Genomic DNA, 24764 nt, shown 5'->3' on the forward strand with positions numbered 1-24764 from the left:
TAATTTTATCGTAGCTGCGTAAAGCACAATGGGCACTTATATACATGCACATACACAGTCGTTGTATATGAAGCGAAAACAGAAATCGCTTGTGTATATGCGATTTTTTATTCCTCTTCTTCGTTCCATTCCCGCTGTACTTCATCTTCTTCGTTTTGTTGTTATTTTTGGACGTTGAATCCATTTCCTTTGCTTCATGTGCCTATCGCTCATCTGAGCTCTCGTCGGAACATTTAGTTTGCCCCTGTTTGTCGGTTGCGAACGACGTGGAATTGTACATTGTATGCATTCTTGGTGTGTTGTTTTTTTTTCTCGTACACGATCTCGCGCGATGAAAGAGACAGGGACAGAAAGAGAAAGAGAAAAAGCGAGTTATTTTCCTTAAACTATGGTAGTAGTGAATTGAAAACAAATAACTGAATGAATAAAAAACTATATATTCTTGACTGTTGGAATACACAGTTATTCGTTGTATTGCATATCGGATGCAATTGAGTATGTGTTTTTTGCAAGTTATCGTTTTATTGCGGCAACACTGAACCCTATCGGACTGGTATACCGTAACCAAGATTGTGTCAGGTGGACAGGTGAACTGAACTGAAGCATCGATATTATTTTATTGGATAACAAAAGTGTAAAGCATAGCATTTTGTATAACAATAAAAAAAAATCAAGAGAGCGAGAGAAAGAGAAAGGGGTGTTAGGTTTACAAAAAAAAAGTCGAAACAATTTGATTTATCGTGATAGTGATGAAAGTAGAAAAATCAGAAAAACGAACACATTGTGATTTTCTTTACTTTGATGCGGTTTTTCGACACTAAAAAACGATTTAATTTCACAATTGAATATTTTTGCAAAAAAAAAAAGATTTATCGTCTCATATTTACATTGTCCACAATTGGCTTCGCATCCCGTGTGCCGTTTCAAATTGTGTGTGCATGATTCATAATTTGATTTTATTGTTGAGGTGTCCCTGGAGTGTACCATCATAAAATAAAACAAAACGATGAAAATAAGATCAAATTTTACCAAAAACAAACATACCATTTATGTTGATGATGGTGATGACGATGAAGAAGAATAAAACAAGCCGACAACGAATGATGAATAAGTGAAACTCATCTATTTTGTTTTTTGTCTTAAGAGAAGAAAAAAATTATAAATAAAAACCAAACCCAAAAAAACCGCATTCACAAAATACAACAGTTACAGTTATCATCATTGCAAACAAAATTACCATTGCTATACACGACGACGCATTGTGAAAATTAAGAATAGAACAACAACAAAAATAACTAAATAGGAAAATCAAGAAGCGAAAAAAACCAGTAGAAGAAGGAAAATTCAGTTGAAAAAAGGGCATTGGGAAAAAGGGAATTTTTGTGCAAAAAAAAAAAAAAGAAACCGAAGAGAAGAAGCAGAAAAACGACAGAAGAAAATCTACCAGCTCATCAAAATTTATGTAGATTTGAGTGTATGTTTGGTTGTGCTACAACAAGCACGACGCGGTGTGTACATAATTATACGCTGTGCGTTTTGTGAGCGGGAGCGAGAGAGCAAATAAAAAGGACGAAGAAAGTAAAAATTGAAATGGTTCTGAAGTAAATTGTTTAGTTCTTCGTTTAGTGGATGTGTATATGTGTTCTGGTTCAGTGTTTACCATGATTGTTACTAGTACAAAAGCAAAATAAAAACGTGAAAAACGCTACATACAGCATAACAAACGGTTTCGGTTGGAATTTATACTATTTATTGTGTGCAAAAAAAAAAAGAAAAGAAAAGAGAGTGAGAAAGTAGAAGAAGAAGAAATAAACAAGTGCGGAACAGTGCGGAACGACAAGACACGAGAAAAAGATTCGAGTAAAGTGTGTATGCAATGTTTTCTGTCAAGCAGCTTGTGCTCGTCAACAACGATTCGGAAAATATGCTCTATGACATCGATGCTGTCATCTCATCTAGCACGATTAAAAAAAATCCCCAACTACACCAAGTATGTGTATATGAGAATTGTGTTTTGAATAATCATTTTGTCATTGTTCTTATCCACTATTTTCCGACCACCCTTCATTTAGTTATTATCATCATCATCATTATTATTATTATTGTACATTTATATCTATACGTCGACTGAATAATTTTGAAAATCATTGAAAATATGCCCTGGTTTGTGGTGAAAACCCATATAGTCATGCCACAAGAAAGTCATATTGTCGAAACGCGATGAATTAAAGATTCAAAAGGCAGACACATCGTGGAAAAGAATGAATGATGTTTACGCCAATGAAAATGTCTTCGGTGTGTGTGTGTATGTTTTTTTTTTATCTGCGACGCCTAATCTTAATTTGTTTCACAATAATTTTATGCGTTGACGCTATGGAAACGGTTATTAGTTCTGCTCTTTCTTCCTTTTCTTCTGCTTCTTCTTCTTCTTCTTCTAAAGTTGAAGGAACAATGTCTTATGGGTTTTCTTCTCTTGAAGAAGCACAAAGAGGAATAGAAAGCACATTGAATTTCATTTGAATTGTCAAAAAACGGAAAAACATCGACTATAATAATAATAAGAAGAAAAGAGTTGTATACGAATATCTTTCACAAAATATAACATAGACTTTATATAGAAAGTTTTTTTTATATTTGGCAAAGTGCACACGCATAAATATGTACTCAAGTCAAATAATGAGCACTCGTTTGCGTCAATAGCGATATACATAAATTTCTACGACGTTGTGATCCCAACGCCAAAGATGAACGAAACAAACGGATACCGAAAAAATGAGATTGTTTCATGGCATAGAGAAAGGGAGGCACAGACCATCTTTTGTCCTTTTTTTTCTCTTTCTTCTTTGCTCACCAAATTGGAAAATATTTATTTAAGAGCACTGCGCATCGCACGCGCAAAACTAGATTTGCTATAGCATATAACGAATTCGAAGCAATTTTGCCAATTACGTGCATGAAAAACAGTGCTTAATTCCGAACAACTATGCGTATGTGTATGAGAGGGACCATAAAGAGTGCGTCGAATTTTGTGAATTATATTGAGTGATTTGAATGAATCTCTAGTGTATTCAGTAATGTCGCAAACTGCATCATCAACATAAACGGCCATCAACGATATCGACATTAACGACAGCCGTGTACAAAACCATAAATTTCAGAGCAGAAAAAAAAACAACAACACCATCGAAAGAGTGAGAAATGTAACATAGAGAGAACAGTGTGAAAAAGAAACGAAGAATGAAAGAGTCACACGCACGAGACCTTTCACGACAAATGAATAATGTAAATAAAAATAATCCTTCGCTCATCCCAACGAATTAGATTCGAAGTGAAAAATAAGCAATCACTAGGAGAAATATGAAGGCACGAACAAATGATTATTATCGTTGAACAAGTGCACAAAATGAAGAAATGCGAAGAAAACTCAAGAAGATTGTGGCATGTGAACAGAATAAAAAGCATGTAAAATGCGTCAATTAATTATATAAACCGAATAGAAAACTCAATTTGAGCGACGGTGGCCAACAGTAGATAGAGAATGAATTGATTGAAACACTGTGGCAGGCTGCTTGATCAAAATGAAGAGGCACCGATTTTTCCCAGATACTTGAAATCATTTTAAACGTCGCCTCACATTTACAGCTACCTGCGATGAAATATGTTCAACGGATTTTATGTATTGTAGACCGTTCTCGATATTTGCATTTGATAATGTTCTTTTATCTTCTTTTATCTGCGCTGAATCCAATTTTATCCAATGTGTTCCATTGCACTTAATTCTGATTTGATTTTTTTTTTTGAAGAGCAACAGAAAAATTCAAGTCACTTTTCGTATTTCAATTTGATTTATGTGATCCATGTACGTTAATGCACTCATATAAACACGCACTGATGTAGCACATAATAAATCTAAACATATGTACATTTTATATGTATATATTTACGTTTTTAAGATTTGCTGTCATATTTGAGTGCGATGCGATGTCAAAATGAATCTGCAGAAGTGTGAGAGACAAAACAGAAGGAAGGCGAAAGAGAGAAAGACAGAGAAAACACAAGTGTATTGTATATGCGAATACGCTACAACAGGAAGCAGAGGGTAATCAATGGAAAAATATGGGCACGTGCTGCAATAATTTAGTAGGATAGAATGAAAAAGAAAAAGAAAACTAGAGAAAACTAAAAACACTATTTATAAAATGATGACAAAAATGCGAATAGGACGCATTAGTTAAACCGATAAACGGTGGACAGAACTGTAAAAATAAGAGATGAAAAAGATTCATGGCTTTGTGTCCAAAGCACACGAAAATAAAATCGCCCAACAGCACCATACGTTGTACGACAACACGATTGCTGCAATAATTGGATGAACATGTCAATAAATTCGAACGCTTTTCATAATTGTCATTTCATTCATTTTCCGGTTTTCTCGTTTTATTTTCTTTTCACTTTCTCTCTGTCATCCTTTCTCATACTATTTCATATAAACACACTTAACTTAACTGTTCTGTTCATTCGCTGGTAATTATATTTTATATAAATGCAAAGTGACATGACTGCAATGGATTGACCAAAGATACTGTCATTCATCTTCTCACATTGCACAAGCACTTTGTAGAATGGTTTGGCAATGACGACAATGACGACGACGATAACAACAACACCGGCGACAGGGGCGATGGTGACGGTAATGGTAACGATCTTGTTGCTTTCGGTTCACTCTCGCCATTCTTTTCACATCACATCACATATTGATTCCTAATGGGAATTTCCCATCCAAAAATATCCAACGGATACGCTCGTCGCTGATGATTTCGCTCGAAATAACATCTCATTGACTGTGAGAATAAATATATGTTAATGACCACATTGGGATTGAGAGAATTTTCCATGGAATAACCACTCACAACATAAAAACAAACCGAGCATACGGAATGTGATTAAAAACTTCATATTAGAACTTTCTCTCATTTCAAATCACAATTTACGTAGTTTTTCGCTTTTTTTGGTTTCATTTCTTTTTTAGAAGAAAAGAAATCTACGAATTGGTATGTTTTGCAACAGAATTGTAAATGAGAATAGTCTGTGAGTATGGGATAGACGAAAAACGTAAACCAATATTTGCGTTTGTTTGAACTCTAATCGAGAATGTTTTTCGATTTCGTTAGTAGATTTGCAGCTGATCTTAATGAAAAAAATGGTGCTGCTTCAAACATAGCTCTCTCATTGTGACATTATACGATCGAATCAATAAGACAAAAAAAAAACTAGTAGAAAACAACGTTGTTGTTGTTATATTCGAAGAATTCAGTTCTGTAATGGAACGAGAACGAGCACCAGCTGTTGAATTCTTTGCCAAACAAAGGTTTTATGTTTGTAATTTGAAATGAAATAGGCAAAATCATCTTGAGAACGAAAAAAATCGTCACATATATCAATTGTTCAGTTTCACTTTTTCTTCTTTCATTTTTATTTTTGCTCGCTCTCTCTCTCCTTCTCTTCATAATTCTGTACGATAATACATGTGTAAACTGTAAACACATTACATTGAAATATGTGTGTACGTTTTTCTTTCAAATTCCAATTTAAAGCTGTGTACATTAAATTTGTCGAACAGTTGTTGTTTTTTTTTATTATTTCTGTGCTCTTCAGAGATTATTTGCTTGCAAAGTTTAAATACATGGCCGATTTCGAATAGCTCTCACAGGCATTTCGAGCGATGAAAATTCAAAAGTTAAAACGAAAATTAATTTAACATTCATAAAATTTGACTTTTCAACAATAACTTTGTATCGCACCAACAATACATATGCTATCAATCACTTGGTAATGAAAGACAACATCAAGTATAGACAAAGTTTGTTTTATTTTTACAATTTCTTGTTTGAGTTTGATTGTAAATTTATAGATGATACGAAATCATTGAATTTCAATAGAACGATAATAAAATGCGCACACAACGGAACGCGGCATACACGGACTGAGTTTTGCCTGTGCAAAATAAACGCAAATAAAAAAAACATCACAAACGCAAATGTATCAAGCTCCACAGTGAGTATGGATTCCCATAGAAAATCAGGGTTGTACGAGATTTTCTTGGAAATTCCATAGCCAAAAGCAACAATTATACCAACTCTTTCAACCCGCAGTGATTTTATTTGATTTGTCCGGATTTCCTGTGCTAGTTTTTTTTGTTTGCTCACTTTTTCTCTTTCTTCTCTATTCTTATGAACAAGGTTTTTTAGTCGTAAACTCGTAGTTTGAAATTCCATTTTTTTTCTCGCAAAAATGAAATTAGTTCAAAAAAGTTAAGTAAATGTTGCCACAACAGCAAAAATAATAGCGCATGTAGAAAAAAAAACACATCAGTTTTATATACACATACATAATCTGCACATTGGAGCTTTTTGAGTAAACTAATTAAATATTTAAAATATGTGGGATAGAGATCTTTCATATTTTATTGCGTGTGTACTGTGTGCATGCGTGTATATGTGTTGTCTTTTTCACGCATCCATATTTTTTCCATCCACCAACTCTTTCATGCTTAACCATTTTTTTTTATTTTTGGAGTTTGCATGTGGCTTTGGCATGAACACATGCGTAGCAGAAAAAAAAAGTCATTTACTTCGTGCACATCATTTAAGCAAAATAAGATGTTTTTCACAGAGAGGATGCGACACAATCATTGGAATCTTGGGCATAGCGTGGAGCATAATGGCGCATTTTCGTCGAGATCATCAAAGTGAAATACGTTTTATGTACATATTTTTAATTTTGCTTCATTTTTTTTCTCTGTTTCGCCGTTTTCTTAATTTTGTCTTATTTGGTGTTCGTTATTTTTCTTCTCTACTCTCTTCCCCTCCATCTCCCAAGACCTCTGTTTTTTTTTTTTTTGTTTCTGCCGCAACGCTACTAACGACAATCAATGTGTGCACAGTATACGCGCGAATAGTAAATATTGTGCTTTGTCTTTGAAAAAGAATTTTATAAATAAAAATCGAAAAAAAGAAGAATAAGGTCTCTTGTTGATGTTTGTATGTTAGTTTCGTTGTTGTTTTACCTAGATTTGATGCCTCAAACATGCTACTGTACTTCATCAGCTATAAATTGTAAACACACGAATTTGGAGTTATTTCACTATGTTCAAATCTAGTTTCCAAAGGAAAACTACAGACAGGCGAGGCACGCAAGAGTGTGACACACAACATAATATCATCGATACACTATTTCATCGTCAAATGTTATTTGTATGTTGTGTGTATGTGTTTTTTTTTTTGGCGATATTAAAAAAAAGTTGCATCCCAACTTCTGTTCTCATTTACTTTTGTGTAAATGTTGTCGTAGAGAAACGTATTGACGTATTTGTATGAGTGTTGAATTATTCTTTTCACGTTTTTTTTTCTTGCGTCTATATTTTCCATTGCAGAGAACAATGCTTCTTTTTTTTATCTTACTTTGTCATTATAATAAAAAAAATGTTCACGTTCTTCTATATGACGATTGGATAGATTATCAGCGTACACACAGACAAATACAGTTGGTATTCTTATCAAACGTTTACGATTTTGAGATGGATTTTTCCAAACACACATTTGGCATTTATTCATGATTTACACAATAAAAAAATATTGTCACTAGACTTGGTGCAAATGAAAAAGAAGAATGTGCTATTTGCAGTTGTCGCAAATGACAATGAACGCTGAAAAGAAATGAGACGACACAAAAATATATCTATCTGAATATAGCTGAAAAAGCCAGAAAAAGTGGGAATGTCTATGATGCGATACCATCCAGCAGTCAGTGAGCCAGCCAGTCAGCCAGCCAACAAACCATCCCATGCGTGTGCGATGATGTGATAAGCATGCCAGAGCTTTTCACAATCATTTCGCCACAATGCTCATTGCAATATTTGCCATTTGATTCAATTGCATTTCGGGATTCAACTTTTTCTGTTTCTTCTTGTTCATTCATTAAAGATACTGACGGATAAAGAAGAAAAATAACTTCTACAAAATGCAATTTTCATGTTTCTTATTATGGCTAATTTTATTCAATTCCCTGTTTCGTAGAAAATGGCTAAAAAAAGAAAAAAAAAATCGCATATGATTGAATACCCATGCACTATCGATAGATCTCCGTATTTTGTATCGCATAAATATTGCTTTTGTAAATATTCGTTGTTTCGTTTGTTTGTTTGTATCCGTATGCACATGAGATGAAATTATTATGCATCTCGTTCCGGCCATCAATCATCACTCTTCAACTTGTCGCTTTATTGTATTATTTACTTTTCTCTTATTTCGTTTTCGATGAAAAATACCCGAATCTACGCCATTGCTTACAATTTTTGCTCTATAAATCATTTCCATTTTCAATAGCTCAAAAGAAAAATTCCAAATTATTATAAATGCGACGTGCTGTGATCTTTTAGTTAGACTTTTTTTCGACTCTTTATTCTTCGTCTTTTCTCTTGCTCTTCATTTCAAATGTATGGAATGACTTTAAGCATATCATTGTTGACACATATTCAAGAAAGCAAATACGTATATGAAAAATTTCACATTCTGTTCGTGTATCTCATATGTATATAAATATTTTTAAATACATTTTATATGATACGTGGCTAGTGTGCATGCAATGTGTTTGTTTGTATGTTGTTTGTTGCCAATGGGAAAAGAATTTTCCCATTTGTCACGCTTCTTTTCCATCCTACGAATAGGTATTACAAAATCTGTGAACATTCATAAAATCAAAACAACATCAACAAAACTGACTACGAAAAGCAACAGTGAACTGATTTCACATGCTATCCGATTAGCACAAAATCCTCCAAATGTATTTTAAATGATTTTCTACGACATTTTTATGCTTATAAGGATCTCATTCTACATTTCTATATTATTATTATTATTTTTCAAAGCGTCATTGGTTTTTCTCATTCATTTTACTAGAAGATTCGGAGTGCATTTGCCAAGGAATGTCGATTATTTTCTGTTTCTATTTCGTTTTTTTTTTCACTTCATTTTAAATCGTTGAATAAAGTTCGGAGGGTTTTACAAAGACTGAAAAGCACTAAAATGACATTTTCTAGTTAAAACTTTTAAATTGTTATTGCTCGTTGGGCCAATGAAACGATTTTGTTTTCGACATGTTGAAAGGTGCTTTTGTGTTTATGTATTTCTTCGACAATGTCTAAATTCGAAATCAGATTGAAAAGCAGAATTGAAATGAATTTTCCTATTGAATATAACATAAATAAGGTGATTTTTGTGTGTGTGTATGTGTTTTTGTTTTTGTTCTGTCGTCTGTTCTCACGTTAAGTAGGCATGCTTTCTATTATTATTGATCGAACTAAACGAGACACCATTCATATTATGCAATAGATTTAATTTGTATTGAACCATACCATTTGATATGCGAATACCTTAATATTTTGGACGAAAAATTAATAAACGGATCCGAAGATTTAATTAAACCTTGAATTTATGGTTATTTGAATATGAATTTGTGCTAAATGAGTGAGAGTACCAACATCAAGTAGTTCAATCAGCCTTAATGGCTTCGATGTTGAAATATTTTGGTCTATTTTTGTATAAAATGTATGAGTGAGCAAAATGGGAGAGAGAGGGCGAGAGATAGAGCGAAGAGAATTGAGTGTGAAAGGCATCGAACTTTATGAGCGCCTGTCGGTGTCGTTATTTATATTCTGTATTTCATCATTTTCTGTGCTGAACTGTCGCCTTACAGCTTACACAGATTATGGTATATATGTGGCTGTGCATATATTTTAAAATAACATAACAGTACATTACAATAAATTGAATGAGTGCGCGCCATATGCCCGCACATTTTACACAAACACATTGGCTATATGCGTTTAATATATCGTGTGCTATGTCCAAAACGCATGAACACACATTTTCACAAACACACATGCACATACACCAACATGTTTATACACGAATTTGATTGTGCCTACCGAATAATACTTCAGAAGACGATCAAATTTTTGGAGACGTGTTTCCTATCGTATGAAGCCGGAGCCGAATGAATCTTATATCTATACTAAAACAAGCATAAGCGTAACAAAACAAATATCGGCATTTTAATATAACAACAGGAGAGTATAAACATCAGAGTTTTCTATCGTTAAACACACATACAACCAAAAAAAACTTAACATTTCCAAAATAGAAATTGTGCCCGATGCGATACGAATTTTAACAGTAATAAAATGACGTAGAATTACGATTAAGGCTTAGCAATCGGCTCATTTACGCATCATCATTTTGTCATTTTATCATCTTGTTCTGATCACCGTTCCGAATGCGTTCATAATTAAAATTTTCTACTTAATCCCCTATTGTCTTCTATTTAAATTACGTTCCATGGAAAATGACGCTGAAATAAATACAAAGTTTTCGAACGAACTTGACAATAAATTTAATGACAGTCATAGCTCCTTACGGCATTATTCGCCACCATAGCAACAATTGACCATGAAAATATAAACGATTGAAATTGTATAGCAATACTTCATATTCATTTAAATTCTTCCATCTCATTCATCTCGTTATTAATTCATTTTTTTCTCTATTAATAAATTGTTCATAAATTACGATTGACTTTGCGGCAATATACACATTTTAATTATCACATTTTCAATATAAAACTTGTGTATTTATTGAGACGAGAAGTTTATCTGCTCGAGACGCATGCTAATCATCCACTCCGACATTTCCGATTTTCAATTCCAATCAGAACAAACTTCTGAGTTATTTGCAAATAATTTACATATACAACGTTCGAAAACATTTTGACAAAATGTGTAGACGAAACATCAGATTAAGTCTATTTTCGAATCGATGTTTATGCATCTTACTATGTTTATTGTTTTTTTTTTTTGTGTACGAATAACATGCTGAAGGAGAAAAGTGAAAGTGATTGTGATCAGTTGATTAGATACCAATTATGGATATAATGGATAATGGTTGGATGAAGTGAAATGCGAGTGGATGGGTCAAAGGCCACATGTTCGGTTGTTAACGGTGTGTATTACCGTATTTTCAATGGCACAACCAAAAGATGGTGGACCTTCTTCTCAATATTTATGCGCATACTGTATATACTGCAGGCATATGGTCTTTTTTTCATGCCGATAAGTTTTGTGTTTATGTCGATGGGGTTTTTTTTCTCTGTCGTCTAATTTGTGTAGAGAGAATATCATTTATGTTGCGCCTTGTTGCTCAGCATAACCCTCATTTCATTGTTTAAATTAAATAGAAATTGTTAGTAAACAAATTATAAAAAGTGAAAAATGTACAATATATATGTGTGTAACACCTCCTCGTGTCACCATGTACAACTTCTTATCTTTTCGCTTTTTGTGAATTTTATTCACCTTTTTCTATTTGCTTGAAATGTTTACTTTCTCTCTCTCCCCCTCTCTCTCTCTCTCTGTTGCACACACTCATGTGGAGTTTTGCTCGGGGTTGTGTGCGCTTTGCTCTCTTTTGGTTGGCATCATTTAAAGCTGCATCTGATAGACTGGTTGAAAATATATTAAAAACGTGCTGGAGAAATCACCCACAGGCATTATTAAAACACACACAGAGAGAGAGAGAGAAAAAGACCCACAATTCGTATGCGTCCATTACAGTACAATTTTTGCTCGAACTTTTTTTTTGCTGGGCTTGACATAAATATTAAAAAAATATAATATCCAAGTTTTAAGATCATTTGCGTACATCAGTTCAGAAATGTGTATGTACATTCGTTGCTACACATCCTCACGTCATCGACCCCTTTACTTCTCTCTCTCTCTCTCTCTCTCTCTTTCTCTGCTTGATTTGTTTCTATTTATTTTTCATCTGATTATGCAGGAGACAGTGAGACCATTGAAATGTTTTGCCAGCGATAGAAATTGCTTTCAAGAAAACAAAAAGAGCATCTGCAAAATAAGCAAATGCCCAACTCAAATTCAAAGCAATTGAAATGGAAACAATTCACAACTGCGTTGTGTTAGTGAAAAGAGAGCTTCAAGAGAAAAGCCAAGTTAATGCTCATTGCTTAAGTAGAAATCTTGTTTCAAGGGAGAGAGAGAGAAAAACCAAATTAATCGAATAAAATGAATGAAGCAAACGAAGAGAAAAACAATTTTTTGGAACTGACCATGTACGCATCACTAAACCTGGTGTATGTTGTTGTTTTTTTCTCTTTCCAATTGTGGCGTCACGATGATAACTGCATTGCCATGTTTACTTTTCTTATAGAAATGTAAATGCTAAGACCATACATTCAGCTGGCGTGCTCCGATGTTTTTCACATCACAAAGGAAATGATACACAGATAAAATGACACAGCACTTACGTTGGCTTTTCTTCATCATTTTCATTTGGGTGTGTATTCCCTTTTTCTCTTATCAATGAACCATTGTAAAATGATAGAGAGTGTCATAGAGTGTGGTTCGTATGCTCGCCCCTTTTTTTCGCATTCTGTGGTCGTTTTATTATGTGGTTTGTATGCACGTACACACTTTCTCAGCGCCTTAAGCCATCTTCAATTTGAAATGTTCGCATGGAAAGAGTAGGATGATAAAGTGAAAGAGAGGAAATCTGTATCGTTGTTGAATGTTGCGTTATCCGTATGCTTACGCATACATAGTTGATTTTTTATTTGGTCAGTATGTGTAGGTGGCCAATGTTCATAAGACAATCGACAATTTCTCTGGGCCCCACAATATGCCTAAGGTATCATTACAGAGATTTTTTTTTGTGTTCAGCAAAATATGGTAATATAGATAAAATGTAAGAGAAAGAAAAATTGGTTTCCCTTTTTACTGCCCAAAGACAATATATATATATATTCTTTCTATATGTATATTCATGAATTCATATCTAAATTCTATGATGTAGAAAACTGTATACCGACTGACAGCGCTTTAAAAGTTGCTATTGTCTGATATTATCCGCTCAAACACTTTCTCGGCACACCAAACTTTACAATAAATGGGAGCTGGTCAAATATATTTCAATTAAACCACAAAGCAAACAATACCATCCGCACCACCACAATATAGTATAATGAGACGAGAGACGAAAAAAATGCCATGTAAATTGAATATAAGTTACAGTGGCATGCGATTCTCTTGTGCATTTTGCTTCAACCACTTTTTTTTGTTCGCCAAGTTTTTTTTTCATTCATTTATTATCGTTGTGTTTAACTTTTCACAACTTGGGCATCATTTTTATATGCCTACAAAGCACCTTCTCTTTTTATTAATTTACATCGTGTGTTTCATCGTCGTCTGATAGCATAGCTTTTATTTGCTGGAGTTTCATTCAATTAATGTTGTTTTCTTCATAGTTTTTGTCACCTTTTGTTATGACCAAATGGGCTACGCAATACAATTGGTCTCGTAATTACAAACCTTGCCTAACAATATTGGACCGAATTTAAATGAATTTTATCGTTGAATGGGAAAATCCAGTTGCTCCAATGGATTTGATATTTATATTTGATATCCATTTCCGCAAAATCATATATGCATGCGGCATTTCAAAAATGTTACGCATTCGAATGGATTGCTGAGAATGTTAGCATATTTGCACAATGAATATACGTTGAATGCATGAACTGGTATTAAATGACAAACACGGAAGAACTAGAATGCATGTTAATTTGTTAAAGCATTGCCATAAGCAACGGAAGAACGCACCGACAATCGGAAGACTATTCAATAATTATTCCGTACTCACTGTTTAATTTACGGATAATTTTTTCTCGATAAATGATTTTTGTCTAGTAAAACACACCGAAATATTTTCAATTATATGTTTTGCTCAGAAAGTGTGTTGATCAGAATTCCTTGCAATTTTACCATATTTTCAAAACATGATGCCATTTCTTTTTTCTGCCAAAAAAATTTGTTTTTTTTTTTCTCAACAATTTGGTTTACTGTTACAGTATCGATTGTAATGGTCTTTTCACTAGGTTTCAAACAATTAAACATTTTAATTATAGCTCAAATTTCAAATCGGCACGCTCATCAAAAGGCGCTGGATTCGTGCATGTATATACTTACATAGCATTAAAATACGCCTTATGCTATACAAAACAAGTGTAGGAAATTATATTGAAAAACATTATATAAATTAACTGTTAACTCGTGACGATCTCTGTGTTTTCTTTCTCTTGTTTGCCTCATTCCTCCTTTTTCTTTTCTTGTATTTTTCTTCTTATTTTGTATTATAATCATGAGCAAAAGTCGCACACTTTTAAGTCATAGCCGATGTTTACTCAGTGTTTTTTATATGCTTTGATGTTTTTCTGCACATAAATATATATATAAAAAAAAGCAAATCAGAAAAAAAGGAGCTCGTGCTTCAAAAGGCGGAGATTGTACATCATTGCGGGAAATTAATCAATATAGAGTGCACGCGCTTCTATTTTCAGCTTTACACATTTAAATTTTTTATTTTTTTATTTTCCGTTTTTTTTTTGTGAAAAAAAAATCGCACTACATTTAGAGAAATACAAATTTGACCGTAAGAACGTATGGACGTTGTTCATCGTTCATTCATTCAAAACAGAAATCATCGGATATAAAAGTATATATAACCGAAACGAAAACGATAATATCACCGTACAATCGTACATACCGTATCGAAGAATCATTCAAAAATCTGTATCCTTCGTATTATAATGTAATGTTCGGAAAATGAAAAAAAAGTATATCGCTGTCATGAAAGCTCAATACGTTGATTAAATCATTGTACGAGTTTTAGTAGGTTTAAGGAGCATCCATTTCAGATTTGTTATTAAATTTTTACTCGCATTTTTGCTGAAAAATAGAGAAAGAGAACAAAAAATGTGAAAATAAACAATTTTTCGTAACAATCCAATTACCATCATCGTAGAATCAATTACTCCAAATATGAAAGTTTTTGTTTCCGATTTGATTTTCGTTCACTTCCGCAATGCTATAAAAATAAGGGTCCGAAAAAAATGAAATAAAAAGACTGCTTGAATGGTTGCCAACACAATTTTTACTTTCAATATTTGGGTTTTCGTTGATAAGAGTTGAAAGAAAACCATTTCGAACCGAAAAAAAATGGAATTCTTTTGAAATCGAAATGCCATATGAATCATAAGTGCTTCTGATTCACTTTGCGTGTTTTCCATAGTTTCCATCACCACTGCCGTCACCGTCGTCAGCACCGACACTGAATTTGTTAAAATTTGATAAAGCATAAAAAAAACGCACAGATTAGTCAATCAAATGCAATATAATAAATGTATTTGGGCTTGGCACATGCTTTAGTTTGGTTTGATTCGATTTTCAGACGTCGTAGAATTTTTACCGGCTGTGAACAAACTGCTGCATGTGCAATGAACATGCGATTGTTTTTATTTTGCGTTTATTTGAAATGTGGTGTATTTATGGTCACATGACTCATTTCGATTATTCACCTGGCATTGCATGTCTATGTCCAGTCATTCTTCACTTTTTGATGATTTAGTTTGTGTTATGTTTATCGAATTCCACTTTTGCTCATTGTGTTTTAATCTTTTCTCCCAAACAGAAGTCATCGCAGTCAATCGCAACATTTGAATCGAACTATTTGTTTAACTAACAACGAAATTTTCCGAAATTATTTGTTCACAAAAGACAAATAAATAAGATAAAAGAAGAGAAAGAGATTGCGAGCATAGAACATATTGTGGAAAAAGTGAATAAAAAGAAAAATAAAAGAAAACATAAAAACGAAATAAATATTGAAAATTTATCTACAGCAAATTTTATCATGTAAGTAGCATCCAGAATATAATTCACTTTTCTTATATATGTATGTATGGAAAGATATATTTTTTTGCCTTCAACTATAAATTTTGCGCAGTGTGAGAAAGCAAGCTATTTGAAATAATTCCGCTTTGGTTAGTGACCTAACCATGTAAGCGATTGTACAAAAGCGGACTTCAACGGATTGTTTGTTATTGCTGTGTTTTTCTTTTGTATCAATTGAATGAAAAAAATGCAATAATAACAGAGCTTGATTTTACACGTATTCTATTTTCATTTTTAAAATGCCTGTAAGCGATAGCGTTTAGAATATATTGTGTGTTGTGCATTTTTCTTAATCCTTTGCATTTATATGGAGTTAAAACAATTTAAAAGAAAGAAAATACAATTACTTTCTGAAATTCTTGCACTTAAAAGCCTTCGATGTGAAGTTGCCAGTCCGGTGCTGCAGATGATAGAGGAGGGCGGAAAAGACAGAGTGTGTAGTGTTCGTGCGACGAGAACGACGGCGACGGCGAAGACAGCGACAGCTCGAGAAAAAAGAAACAATAATACTTGCACACAAAATCGAAAGAGAAAGTTGTAAGAGAAGCGCGACAGTGAATGAGCGTGTTCGCGAAATAAATGGAAAAAACAGATAGAATCTAGTATACTATACTGTATATACACATCGACCAAAGATATCTGAAGCTATCAATTGGAAACATTCGATACAATTTTTCTTTTCATCGAATTGGTATGCGGTTTAAATAGCAAACGATCACATTCGTACGTAATTCAAACTGCTTCCAGCAGACACGGAAGATATTTAAAAAAAAAAGACGAAGAAGAAGAGGAAAACCCACAACCGCACATAAACACACAAAAATGGTTTTCGATTTCAAACCATTTAAGCAAACCACGTCGAGTTGTTTCTACGCTATTATTTTAATGGTGCTAAGCGGCCTGCATGAATTAAGATGTAATGAACATGCTCTGGATTTTCAAAAGAACAGTAAGTGTTTTGATCGTGCTTTGAATGCATACCGATGAATTCATTCAATTTATTACAATCATATGTATTTATTGTATTAATTATTGAATGACCATGAATTGTCTCAATGTTCTAATTGTATTCGCAGTTCCAGTTCGTGTTGTTTGGGCAGTTAAGGGAAAAGATGTCGATTTACCATGCGATATAACGACATCGGTTCCAGGCGATTATCCAAAGTTAATATTGTGGTTTAAGGATACCACTGGCATTCCCTTATATAGGTAAATTTGGTCGAATGACCAACAAATATCATTTTATGTTTATGACGTGTGTCATTCTCAACACATTTGTTAATGTGTAACAAAATCACGATTCTTGTACTATCATCCACACTCTCCCTTCGTCACCATTCCCGTTATCTCATCCCGATGGGTATTACGATATATCAATGAGTGTAAAACACACTCTTGTTAGAATGTGTATAATTAACTCGTGTTTACAACATGTTATTTATTATTTCCCGTATATATCCATTTTATTTGATTCTGAACCATTTTTCCGCTTTTCTTTTCAATTACCTTCTTGATTCACGTAACGATAATTATATTAATGACTCGATAAATCAATCATTGCCTTATTTTCTCTCTATCTCTTGAATTGTTACCGTTACCGATGCCATTGCTATTGCCAACACATCGTTTCCGATGGAATCGAATAAATTTTTCAACAAATTTAACGATATGATGTGGAATGCAAATGACACCGATATCCGATTTCGAATTCATGCGACAAACACACATACAAACAAATACATACAATAATACACGCGATCAGCATCGATTCACGAGAACGAAATGTTAAATTTGGAACACATTCGGCAATTGCCAGTGATTTGGGTGAGCGCCTTTTTTTCGCCATCGATGACAATAACAGTAAAAATGCACGGCTTCAAATAAAAAACGTACAAGATACCGATGGCGGTGTGTACCGGTGAGTATAATTAATTATTAAGAAAATATTAAGACAATATTCTAATATTTCAATGGTATTGTCCTCCAGGTGTCGAGGTGAGTATCAATTTTTGTTGGTTCCATGTCTATTCTTCATACTGATTGAATGCTTAATTACTGTCCTGTATGCATTGGATGTGATGTGCAGTGGATTTCTTCAATTCAGCGACACGAAACTCACGGATTAATCTCACACTAGTTGGTATGTATTGTGACAAACTAATAAATAATTTATTTAATTTTATATTAAAATAAAAATCGATTTTTATGCTCGTTTTCACTTATAAATTATGCGAACGCGATTTATATCAATTTTCGATACGCACAAGTCTTCATGAAAATTGAATGAGTGAAAATAAGAGAGACAAATATAAATGGAGACATACAGAGGCAGAAAGAATTGATTGAGTATGATATGAATGCAGTTTGATTTTTCTCTCTTCTTTCATATTTTATTGGTTTGATAAAAAAAAAACTTTCTTGTCTTTTTCTTTTGTATGGAATTCTGATTGATTTTCTTTCAATGAACAAGTTTTCAACTTATGATCGAAATAAATTTTATTAGCAAAGAAATGAAATATAAAACTTTTCTCTGTTTTCACTCTCTCCCCACCTTTCGGCCAATTTGCTTTTTTTCTGCCCAACCGCCACTCATATTCATATTCGTGCCCGGTCACGATAAAGAAAATAATCGTATTGACAAGCGCGACGTGTTCGTCCATATTTTCTCTCTCTCTCTCTCGCTCTCTTTTCGTTCGTTTATTTGCTATTTATATTAATGGTTTAATTTGTGTACAGTTCCGCCCGATGAGCCGCGGATATTTGATACGCATGGTAAGGAAATAACAACAATAGCCGGACCATTTCGTGAGGGTCAGGAATTTTTTCTATCGTGTCAAGTGAGCGGCGGAAATCCACCGCCGAAAGTATCATGGTGGCGATCAGATGTCGAAATACCTGGTCTGAATCATCAATCAATTGTAACGGGCGCAGTTATAAACAATATACTGATGCGAGTCATACCCAGGGACTATTATGCAACGAAATTAACATGTAGAGCTCAGGGAACTACATTAATTGATCCAGTCGAAAAAGAAGTCACTGTCCAACTTCATCGTAAGTATTTAACCGTATATACAGAATGCCCGCGATATGCGAATCTAATCCCCAAACCAATACAACGTTCAGACAATCAACCCATCAGTGCCGACAATGAATAATTTATTTACATTTTTCTTATGTGTGTATTTTCCTCTCTATGCTCGAATACACAGTGAAACCACTTAAAGTTAAAATAGTCTCATCCAATGAAATATTAACTGTTGGTGTCAAATCGCCACTACGATGCGAAGCATGGGGCTCAGCACCACCAGGTTTGTTTTTAACTATTAATAATAATATGCGCACTATTGCAAGCGATTGGCAGTCAATGCACGCACCAAACAACACTCAACCGTTGTGTCTCATTTGAAAAACATACGAGTCTTTCTATCACATGCATGAAAAATGAGAACAAACCACAACGTTTGAGGTTTTTGAAGTTTAAATTATATGTCTATGTTTCAAGTCGCAATATACATTCGATTTGAGCAAAAAAAAAGAACAGAGCGCAAATCTAATTATACGCAAAATTTAAAATAATTTTATATTATTGCGTATGGTGTGTATGTGTGTTGAATAAAACTCTTTGTTTTTCTTTTGAAATTGGTGTCTTATGCGTTCACGCTTTTTTTTATCTTTTTCTCTGTGTTTGTGTAAACAATAAACACTTGAGCAGCGAAAATATCGTGGTTTTTGGATGGAATACCAGTAATAAATGCCGAAATTACAGCCCATACTGATAGCAGTGATGAGGTTAGTGTACATAATTACTGTTAATATTATCATTAAAACCACAACCGATCCATATAAATTCGATTAAATTTTTGTTTTTGAAGTATTCATTTCTCTTATCCAAAATCAATTTGAATCGTTCCTTTTCGCGGTTCATTTAATCGGTCTTGCATTTTATGTTCTGATTGGTAATGATTGGAAAACAAAGTTTTAATTCGTTGTTAAACAATCATATTATTCATAAAATAATTACATCAAGTTCCATTTTTTAAGAATATATCTACAAAAAAAAATGTATTAATCCATGTGTCTTAATGTGTGTTCAGGGTGGAAATAAAACAGTGAGCATCGTTCCGCTGGCAGTTGTGCCGGAAAATAATGATGCTGAATTGGTGTGTCGTGCATCGAATCCATGGTTTCCCAGCGACATAATCGAAGATAAGAGAATCATTAAAGTGGCCTGTAAGTTATTTTGAAACATCAGAATTATGAACAAGTGGTCAATGAATTGTGCAAAGATTGGAACGTATTCAATTCAATGAATATGAGTGTAATTTGATAAAAAAAGAAAAACCTCACGCGCTCGAATGCGCATCCATTCTAAGAATAGTAATTAATTAAGTGCAGTCTTGAGATGATTTTTTATAGCTTCATCGTTCACGCGCTTCTGTCATTCTCCATCATTCATCTAATTGAATTTTATTTGTTTCGATTAATTTAGATGCGCCTAGTGTGTCAGTGCACTTGGCTAACGAAGAACCGATTCCCAGTCGTTTAATTATTCGGCCGGAACGTGAAAATGTGACGCTGAAATGTCGTGCGGACGCCAATCCGCCGGTGGATTCGAACAGTTATGGATGGTTTAAAAATGTAATATTCATTATTTGTTTTTTTTTTCTGGACGAATTGATTGAATTATTGACATGTTAAAATGCTGTAATATTTGATTTTCATAAATATTGCATGATACAAACATCCAAATTTCAGTCAAAACTAAATCAATGCACGATTGCATTAATAAGTAACGAATAAAAATTGTTAAATAAAATCAAAATGCATTTAGAAATCGAAACACATTTTAACTGCATTTCCTGTCGATTTATTTGTGTATTAGGGTATGCGAATGTCTGGTGAAAATACGGAAACATTGCATCTCATAAACCTCGAACGACAAAACATCGGTGAATATTCATGTTCGTCGAAAAATGATTTGGGTGAAAATCACAGTTCAACACTAACTTTGCGTGTGCAATGTGAGTTTAAAATATTTATGCAGTGCATTTAAATTGTTTTATTTAATCAAAATCATTCGTTTTTTTTTCTTGTCATCTCCTCTTTCTCTGTTTTTCTCTGGATATGTAACTGCTTTTACTAATTCATATAGATGCACCGCGATGCAAACCAGGCACAGAACAATCGTCGGTAGGCTCTATAAATATGCATTCGATTGATGTACGGTGTGAAGTCGATGCAGATCCGGCTGAAAATATTCGCTTCAGTTGGACGTACAATAATACGAGAAATGTGTCGCCGGTTTGTAAAATGAACATTATTTCAGTCTCTTTTTCTAATTAGATTTCATTTTCATATTTATCATTTTATGGTTTGAAAAATTAATGCCGATGTCATGTTAAACATATGTTTTTATTTAATATTTGTCATGGAAAACAAACACAAAAATTATCATAGGTACTAAATTCGAGAATAACGTCAAATGGATTAGTTAGTACGATGACATATCTTGCACCTACTGATTCCGAGCTAACACTGGCATGTTGGGCAAGCAATGCAGTCGGTCGTCAAGAAATCCCATGTTTAATTCATATAATACCAGCCAGTAAGTGGCCTTAAAACAATTTTAATAAAACCATATTATGTATTAGCGTATTGTACAAATGTCTATATATATAAATAAGACACACGTAACGCAAATGTATTTAATAATATATGCATTGTTTGTGCGATTTTAGAATTGCCCGAACAACCGAAATACTGTGAACTCAGAAATGATACAATATTCGAGGTTGTATGCACGGGTGGTAACGACGGTGGTTTACCGCAATATTTTCTGCTTGAGGTGGTTGGTGGCAATCCCGTGAGTCCTGATTTTAGTAGAAATGATTTTGACAATAACATGAACACCAATGAAATATCAACAATGAACGATCAAGCAACAACAGCACCTTTGCGTCGAATTAAGGAGTCTCTTCCCGAATTTAAGTTGTATGATTTAGAGTAAGTAATCATCAAATTGAAGAAAACTCTTATTTTTTTATCGTATTTCATTTAACAAACACTTGTTTTTCGGTGATTGTATTTTTGTTTGTGTTTGTGTAAATTAGACCGGGTCGTGAATATCAATTTTTAGTGTACGCTGTAAATGCAAAGGGCCGAAGTCATCCACCTGTCGTAATGCAGGGAAAAACGTTTAACGACATCATTGGACCGCATGGTAAATTTCATTTATTCGTTTCACAATTTTCAATATGGCATCAGTGATGGGCCATCACTATTATAATCATTAGTTAACTAAGGCTAATTTACATTTTGAATTATTCTATTGCCCACACAAAACGCGCACACATCCAAACAAAAGATGAGACCATTTTATCGGAGGATCCACCTACGGAAATCTCAAAACAGGAAAAACAAAGACAATCAACAATGATTATTATTGGAGCCGGAGCAGCAGCATCTTCAGTTATTGTAGCTTTATTTGCTGTGCTGTGCCGACGATCACGACCAACACAAGTGACCGATCCAAAACCAACATCAACCGAACACCAGATGAAACGATTGAAGTAAGTGTGCGTTGTATATCATTTGAAACATTCAATTCTATTGGATTCTATCAAAATGGTCATGTACAAGTACATATAATTTAATGGGCATAAACGAAAAGTGGAAAGGAAGGAGACGTATGGAACGTGTGTTTGTGTACTATTTCTGGTGCTGTATTGTGCGCCTCATTGCCGAATTTAATGTTCAATTTGTTGAATACAGCCCGTATTCATATTAACAGCATCTTTCTCCAATTCATTTATTTTCGGTCGGGATTTAATCATAATTACATTTATTTTATGCTCCCCCACTTTCCGTTTTGTTTGTTTATTCTTACTTGACGCTGATGATGTTATTGATGATGTTGTTGAACATTTTCAATCACATGTTGAATTTTCTTCTCTTCAATAATCGCATCGTTTTGTGTTTTACATTTCATTTTCTTAAATCGATTAGACCAACACGAATGCCATCCATGTATGCAGCAGAAGAAGATGGGATTGACGATTACGGCCGATGCGCAGATGTACGATGTACACGAACGATAGGTGGTCAAAGCACCAGTCACTTCATATCTGAAGGTTTTGTACAATATTCACAGCCTAGTTTCAACGGTATGGTCGAATTGTATCAGTCTAGTGCAAGCATCAATATGTGTTCTTAGCGAATTCCGAACGATTTTTAGGTATGATAATTAGATAAACAAAATTTTCTACAAACCAAACAAACAAAACCAGTTGAATAATTTTAACCATTTATATTAATATTATCAAGTAACGAGATACTGATTCGAATTAGTCTTCAAACAAAGAAAGAAAGAATGATATATATATATATATATATGGAAAAAAAGCTGATTGTAATCTAAATGAACGTTCTCTTTTAAAAAGAAAATGCATATATTTACTGTCGGTATAGTCTCTTCAGGATGCATTTTCCCTTGCATTTTAAAATGATTGACACAAAAGGGAAAATGGAAATTAAACAAGAGATATAGAAAGACAGTAAACGCAGAGAGGCTATTCATTGTGCGGTATTTGTGCTTTTGAACTAAATGTTGTTGTATTTAATCGACGGTCTCTGAATAAACCAATCCAAAAAAATATATATATATATAAAAAAATTGTACGGCTAAAATTGCGAAAATAGATAAACTTTTAACAAAGAAATAAATAACAACAAAAATGTACATAATTTTACGGAGAGAAAAAAAATGGGCGAAGAATGAAAAAAAGAGAGTACCCAACAAACCATTAATTTTATTCAACCTTTCAAATTTTATTATTATGCTAAATTGGACTGGACATTACGAAACGGGAAAACCATTTTACCAAAGTAAATGAACGTTGTATGAAAATGAACACAAACACTCTATAAATATATTGTAGTTAAAAAAGTGAGACGATGAATTCAAGATACTGTCTAAGATATTATGTAAAAGAGAGATAAATTAAACAAAATATTAAGAAAAATAAGAAGGAAAGGAAAGTTTATATGCTGCGAGCAAAACAAAAATCGTATGTACAAAATAAAATCTATCTTATAACACTGTTTTTATGCTCAACTGACAAATGAAACGAATTGAATCGTTTTCTTGGACGTTCTTTTTTTCCAAATAGAAGAATAAAACTGAAACAAAAATAACAAGTAAAACGCATTACAAATTACCGATAAAAGTATCATCATTAAATTCAAATCTTTTTTTTATTGTTTGAAATTTAATATTAATGTATAATTTTTCCGTCTTTAGACGCTATTGCAAACAAAACCAAAGCCAATCGGGCGCTAATACTTAACAACTTGCATTTTTATTCACTTTGATCTTCTTATTCTTTGATATCTATTATTTTTCCTCATTCACAACATGCAGCTGATCACCATGATCGAATTTTTTTTTTTTTTTTTTAAGAAGAAAAACAAAACAAAACTCCAGAATGATAGAATTTATTTTGTATCAAGGAAACATCTAGAGAAGCCAAAAACAAAACAAAAATAATAATAAAAGAGTCAATAAATGAGAAGTAGTAAAATATTGCAAAAGTCTTGTGTGTATTTGTTTGTTTTCCCTGAGCAAACCAAATGGAATTGAACAGTCAAGTGGTCCCACATGATTTGTCTTTTGTCGCCATAAAAATTATTGAGCGACAAGATTTTCCAGGATTTTCAGCCCTTTGAATGTTGTTGTGAATTCTTATTATTTTCGGATGGGGCTTTTCATCGAAGATAAACGTACTTTTCGATATTGGTTCTTTGGTGTCTAGAGAATTGTTTGTGTGTCGAATATGCGCCACTTGAGCCACACACACAAAAATGCCATCTATATTTCATATCGTCTGAATGCGCGTGTTAACAGCAATAA

The 24764-nt window shown here is 33.4% G+C and overlaps 1 protein-coding gene across 1 annotated transcript; it reads left to right on the top strand.

The window, feature by feature from the left end:
- The first annotated feature begins 255 nt into the window (after positions 1 to 255).
- Positions 256 to 24201, top strand: LOC116345603 (synaptogenesis protein syg-2). Its single transcript, XM_031775060.1, has 19 exons — positions 256 to 1990; positions 15591 to 15814; positions 16226 to 16802; positions 16930 to 17062; positions 17616 to 17771; positions 17841 to 17848; positions 17940 to 17993; positions 18590 to 18907; positions 19066 to 19164; positions 19569 to 19645; positions 19951 to 20086; positions 20346 to 20494; positions 20739 to 20877; positions 21009 to 21157; positions 21314 to 21461; positions 21595 to 21859; positions 21967 to 22076; positions 22221 to 22425; positions 22862 to 24201. Exons 3-19 carry the CDS (start codon positions 16676 to 16678, stop codon positions 23067 to 23069), a joined length of 2481 nt encoding a protein of 826 aa, XP_031630920.1. The 5' UTR covers positions 256 to 1990; positions 15591 to 15814; positions 16226 to 16675; the 3' UTR covers positions 23070 to 24201.
- The last annotated feature ends 563 nt before the right edge of the window (positions 24202 to 24764 follow it).

The sequence above is a fragment of the Contarinia nasturtii genome, unplaced genomic scaffold (genome assembly GCF_009176525.2).
Source record: "Contarinia nasturtii isolate CC-2019 unplaced genomic scaffold, AAFC_CNas_1.1 Cnas_scaffold_1371, whole genome shotgun sequence".
NCBI classification, from domain to species: Eukaryota; Metazoa; Arthropoda; class Insecta; order Diptera; family Cecidomyiidae; genus Contarinia; species Contarinia nasturtii.

Bases quoted from the DNA above. Each gene is read 5' to 3' on its own strand.
- LOC116345603 (XM_031775060.1), top strand. From the start codon at position 16,676: ATGGTTTTCGATTTCAAACCATTTAAGCAAACCACGTCGAGTTGTTTC. The intron at 22,077-22,220 runs GTAAATTTCATT...TCCAAACAAAAG, and splicing joins CGACATCATTGGACCGCATG to ATGAGACCATTTTATCGGAG. The intron at 22,426-22,861 runs GTAAGTGTGCGT...TAAATCGATTAG, and splicing joins CACCAGATGAAACGATTGAA to ACCAACACGAATGCCATCCA.